General features: G+C 41.2%; 1 protein-coding gene across 1 annotated transcript in view; it reads right to left on the reverse strand.

Annotated features, from left to right (window-relative positions):
• The window catches only part of PPP2R2B (protein phosphatase 2 regulatory subunit Bbeta), a 272,126-nt gene extending 266,351 nt beyond the window's left edge, over positions 1 to 5,775 (reverse strand). The window contains exon 1 of the mRNA XM_014058886.2: positions 5,347 to 5,775. Within this exon, the coding sequence (XP_013914361.1) occupies positions 5,347 to 5,446 (100 nt within the window). The 5' untranslated portion in view covers positions 5,447 to 5,775. The remainder of the gene's footprint in view (positions 1 to 5,346) is intronic.
• Between the last annotated feature and the right edge of the window lie 225 nt (positions 5,776 to 6,000).

The raw sequence follows: 6,000 nt of genomic DNA on the forward strand, positions 1-6,000 counted from the left end.
GCTTTGCTGGCTGGGGAACTCTGGGAGTTGAAGTCCACAAGTCTTAAAGTTGCCAAGGTTGGAGACCACTGGACTAGATGACCTACAAGGTATCTTCCAACTCTGTTAATCTGTTAATCTATTTATTTGTTAGATGTATAGCCTACCTTTCCTACAGGAGGTCAAGCCTGTATAACTACACTTTCCAATTTTCCTCCACAAGTCTTCACCATAGGGTGGAATGTTGATCTTTCTAGCTGAAAATTATTACCTTGAAATTACCCACTGAGTTTCTATGCATATGGGTAAATTTGAATCTGGATCTTCTAAATGCAAGGCCTTATTACAGCACTACTTGGCTGTCTGTATTCTTGCATAATTTAATGTATTGTGCCAGTGAGAAATATAAAATAATAAAATATAGAAACAATACTTTTTTCCAAAATTTGGCAATCAATGGTGGAATTCTATGACTTCACAACTATAATGCAAAAATCAGTAAGTTACGCAATAAGACATCATTATTTTTTTCAGGTCTACCCAAATGTGTGACTTCCCCCAAGATGCTGAGATTCACTGCTTCCATACATGTGCAACATGTGCAGTGATTATCTTATGTCACAGTCTTGGCATCACGTTGCCGCCATGTGAAATTTCATGTTTTTCCCTCACGGAGCTGGGATGGGCCTGCACGTGATATATCCGGCCACAGACTGCCAGTTTGACACCCCTGTCTTAGGTCATAGTTTTGGAATAAAGATAATCATCATCTCATGATTTGAATTAAGTTTGCACAGATTGATCAAAATAAATCAATCTCTATCTGACATGTGATGTATTACTTCATTATTCGGTCTGGTATCATTTTATTTAGGATAATTGTATCAGAAAGCTAAACATTCCATTAAAATATAGAAAAATGCTGCACCTTCAAAACACATGAACATTTCAAATTAATCAGATATACATTTTTCTTTCACAGAATTCTATACAGAAAAGGTTTCTGGATTCGGAGAAAAACCAGGCTATTTTAAATCTGACATCAAAGGCATTAAAGACATATAGGCAAAATGGGCCCTTGCTGGATGATTCCAAACATGAAGATGAAGGGACAAGCCCAACATATAGAATTCTTTGCTACCACGTAGGAAAACATGAGCAACATGTGCATCGAGCACAATCTGCAATTATCTCATGTGTTGTGACATCATCATTCAAAGGGTGCAAATTATTATACAAATGTAACTTTCATTATGACACAACTCCTGCCAAATCAATCATCAGTAAAAATCCTATCAAATTCATACAAAATCTTTGGATGGCTTTCAAAAGTATCCCCCCCTATAAATCTGAGGCTGCAGGTTTGTATTTTTAATTTAGTTATGCCCAGATTATGCCACTTCCTCCTAGAATCCCAAGCTGTTTACAAGAGAATGCTGTAACAAAAACCATTATAAAGTAACATAAAAATATTACAACAAATAATAAAAATCCACTTGATTATATCAAGATGGTTCATAGTCGCACAATGCCATAATGCAATGTTTATGGTTTCATATGCTGCATAAAGGCAATCAATTGTGGCAACAAACTTTATATAACATAGCATAGCACAGAAATCCAATTATAATTTTTCCCCAAATCAACCAGTAGGCATTTCCCAATGCCTAGAGATTTGGTTAGAGAAGAATGGGCTTCCGTTCAATCCCAACAAAGGGCACCCAGAAGCAAGTTGCAACTATTAAGGGCCTTCACCCAGTTCAACTTTTGAGCCAATAGCATCTGCTTCTGTATGATGAGACCCTAGTCATCCATTACTATAGAATAGTGTTGCTGCAGAACAGGGAACCTTGGTCCTTTTATGACTTGTAGACTTCAACTCCCAGAATTCCTGAGCCAGCCAGAATGTTCTACATGGAGCTGCACTTGAAGAACATTCAAGAGTTGCAATTGGTTCAGAACACAGTGGTGCAAACAGTTCTGAGTGCTTCTGTATAAAATGCAGTGGCTTCCAATGAATTTCTAGATTGCAATTCAAAACCATCAATCAAGATGATGGTTAGTGTCTGCATGGCACAAGGCCAAAGTTACTTATAGGGACTTACTATGTCAGTTTGTTATCTTACCCCACCAGGAGTGACAATGTGGCCATGTTCCTGGTCTCTTCCTTTAAGCAATGTCATCTTCTGGGACTCAGGAGCAACACTTTAGCATCTGCTTTGTAGACCAGCATTCCAACAGAGCAGAATGGCCCTGTTAGTCTTTCATAAGTGACTACAGACCTGTTTTTCTTCCCTCAGATATTTGAACCTGGTGTTAGGAGAGATTTGTTGGTTTGTTTATTGTTTATCAATTACAAGACAGAATGATCTATTTGGATCTCTGACATATGATATAGCGATTGACTGTTGCTGTAATTTCTTTTTTCATTGATTTGTTTTGCTGTTTTCTGGTATTAAGTTAGCACTCAGAATCACAGTATTGTAATGATATGGGTAGCTGTTCTGACCCCGCTCATCCCACACCAACACACACTCCGAGGCAAAGATAAGTTACGGCATTTAATTAACAGACAGACAGGTCCTTGCCATCAAACCAGCACAGACAAGCTTGGGCAGCAATCCAGCACAGATAAGGCTTGGCAGCAATCCAGCCTACCAAGCTCACAATAATGTTCTCCAACATTAATTCCTGCGTTGACTTCTGCCAGGGGGGCGTGTGCAGAAGCAGTCTTTTTATAGTCTGGAGAGGAGCCTAATGACCATCAGCTGAGTGCAATTACCTCCTGTACTTGCGCAACTGTTCCTGATGCCTATTAGCTCTTCGATGCCAGGCATCCAGGAACAACTCACTACTGGTGTCCGGATCACTCTCCCTTGTCTCCTCCCCACTGGTCCAAGGCTCAGGCGCCTCCTGGTGGCTAATCAGCCTCTCTGCGCCCTGCTCGGAGTCGGAACCCTATCCAGGGTCCTCCACATCCTCCAGAGCCGACTCATAGGGTCCCTCACTGTTGGAGTCTGGTGGCAGCTCCAACGGCTCCTGCTGGGCCACAACAGGTAGCCATATACATTGATTAAATAAACAAACAAATATTGGACCCAATGGTCGGAATTCAGAAATGGGAAAAGTGTGTAATCTTACACATCAATTACAAAAATAATTGACAATATTTTTTGATTTGCTTCCCTCCTATGGTTTACTGGTTAAATTAGATTGAAGCAGCTTCCCTTTTTTTAGTTTTGATAGAGTTGACTATTTATTCCTTTTATTTTATTTAGCACCATTTGACGCCAAACAAATTCTGGGAAATTCTCAGGAATTCAAGGGATACTATATCCAGTTGCTTCCGATATTAAATTTAGAAGTGGCCATATCTTCTGGCTTCTCCCACTGTTTGTTATCTTAACATCAAAAGGAAAGAAATAAGTAGCTTTTACCCTTCATAGGGATAGCTGGTTGATTGCCTTCGGTTTTAAGGGATTCCTCCCTACCCATTCCTTCAGCAGATCAGTTAAGAAAAACCCATGTGTATTATTTTCTATTTATTAATTTGCCATGATATCTCATCAGGAGATGTACATTGCTTTTGTTTTCTTTTAATATATTTTCAGGTCTACCTTCAGGTGTCAATATCTGGCCATTCGTTTACATTGATTTCAATATTACTTTGCAGCAATATCAATATTAATGGCCTTTTCATTAACTTTACCTAATTGCGTACCCTGCTGTATTGAATTGGATTGCAATTTACACATTCTATTAGCCTGAAGATATATGCTAATCCAGTATATCTGATCAGTATCAAATTTGGAAAGACTGAAAGAGCCACAGAAGTAAAAAGGCCAGAGCCTTCCCTGAAAAGTTTATTATCAAAATAATGAGAAAATGAGACAAGAAGGAAGAAAACAAATAGAAATGATAGCAAGTTAAGATAAATCAAGATAGGTGTCTAAAACATGCTTGGAAATCCTGTTACATACCTAGTCACATTAAAAACATGTCTTTTTAAAACAAATGGATCTTAAATGAGTGTAATAATTTTTTTCCAGAAATATTCAACGCTAGAAAAAGCCCAAAAATTATAGGATGCAGATTGGTCATCATGTAATAACAGAACATATCATTGTAGAAATATTTTTCTTGTAAAAATTAAAGGCAGGAAAGCATAATCCAAGCCTATTTCTTTACAGCAAATTTACTAACTTTGAAGTGAATCAATTTCAAGCACATTTTTACATGTTTTGGCCTTTATAAGGACAATTAAAACTCTATCCTATTGGCTTTTCCCATCTTCTAATTATGTTATTGAGCCAAACTAAAATGTGTTTTGATCTAAAATGCATAGATTAGGGGCAGTTCAGTATTAGAATATGCTCTATAGAAAACTACAGCTCTACATTTTAATTAGTTAACTTGCAGCATCACAGTCCTATTTAAGCTTGTTTAATAAGCTCACTTGGCTTGTTTATATATAAACTAACACAACTTACATTTTGGAAACATTTCTATACTACTGATCGCTAATTATAGATCCAGGATTTTGTAGCATGCCTAATATCAATGGCCCTGTTACCCAACATTTTTTATAGTATGAGGGATAACGTTTCAGTGCTATTTTCTGTAAGCTTTTTTACATTAACTCTTAGACTGTGAATGAATGGCAATTCATTAAAAAAGGGCCTGATATTGCACTTGTATACATCCTGCAGATCGGTGCAGAAGGAAAAACTTGCAAACACATAGACACAAAGTCAGATATTTGCCAACCCCAGAACCTTGTCAAACTTACCCTTTGCTCATTAGCATGTAAAAATCCTACTAAGAACTTACTGTACTGTATGCAGTGGCTGATCTCACCTCTAGAGATCTTTAAAAAAAATACCACCAGATTGCCAGGGATGAGGGGCGGAGGGAGGGAGAGACTGAGTGAAAGCAACCCACGGTGTAAAAACATGCTTTCCACACACCGAACGGGATTGCTTCCACTGGAGGGCAAATCTTACTCTTCCGTTTCTTCTTCTAGTTCTAGGCAAAACCTAAAAGCCCATGAAACTTAAGAACAACCTTTGTACGCGATCGCCTAAAAGCACCCAACGCCAGAAGACCCTCCTGGAAGGGTAGTAGTATCGTGCACCATTCACCTTGATGAGGAACGGCGGGCGGATTTTCCACAAGGCCACACCGAGATTCCCGAAATCTTATCGCGGATCCCCACCTCACCCCCGCCACCCCCCAGCTCTGCCAAGCCCGGTCACGCACCGGCTGCCAAGGGCGATCTCAGGCTCTCCTCCCACTTTCTCCTCCCCTCGGCTCTGCGCCGTACCTCGCGTCCCACCCACCCTGCCCTTGTCCTCTCCGCTCGGGTACCTTCGGTGTGGCAGCTGGAAGAGAGGATGGTGTTCGGCGGTCGGAAGAGGTAAGGCAGGTAACGAGAAAAGCATTTCATCTTCCAGCGGCAAAGACGCATTTATGTAAAAGTAAGGGGTAAACAATCCTCCCGCTCCATGGGGCTGGGCAGGCAAGGCTACATGATGGATGCATTACGGAATCCCACCAATTGCTGAGCGAGCTAAGTCGCCACCTCTGTTGCCGGACCCCATTTTTGCCATCAGCCCCAGCGAGGACCGCCTCGGATTTCTGCAGGCGTCCAGCGCCAACTCTGAAGCCCCCTAGCAAGCAGGGCGAGGTTCCTCATTGGCTAAAGCGCCTCCGAGCAGGATTTGCTGACTAAGTCCCTCCCGCTGGTAAATACACAAGAAGCAACGAGGGGACTTGCGTGCGATAATCCTGGAAAGCTCGCTCTCGGTGGGGAAGCTCGGCTTCACTGCGCGGGCGTGCAAGATCCTTGGAAATTGCCACGGCAAGTTTCAGGGCGCTGATTTTGGAACGAAGCGCGGACGACTCCGCCAGGCCGACTTCTAAGGACTGTCAACATCAAGGTTAGCATTGCATGTAAAGGGCAGACTTCCCGCAATGTCAGCTGGACTGGGCGCAACCTCAACTCAGAAACCGAAAAAGAGG

Source organism: Thamnophis sirtalis, unplaced genomic scaffold, assembly GCF_051295495.1.
Source record: "Thamnophis sirtalis isolate CommonGarterSnake01/CBP01778 unplaced genomic scaffold, rThaSir2_p1.2 scaffold_3, whole genome shotgun sequence".
Taxonomy (NCBI): domain Eukaryota; kingdom Metazoa; phylum Chordata; class Lepidosauria; order Squamata; family Natricidae; genus Thamnophis; species Thamnophis sirtalis.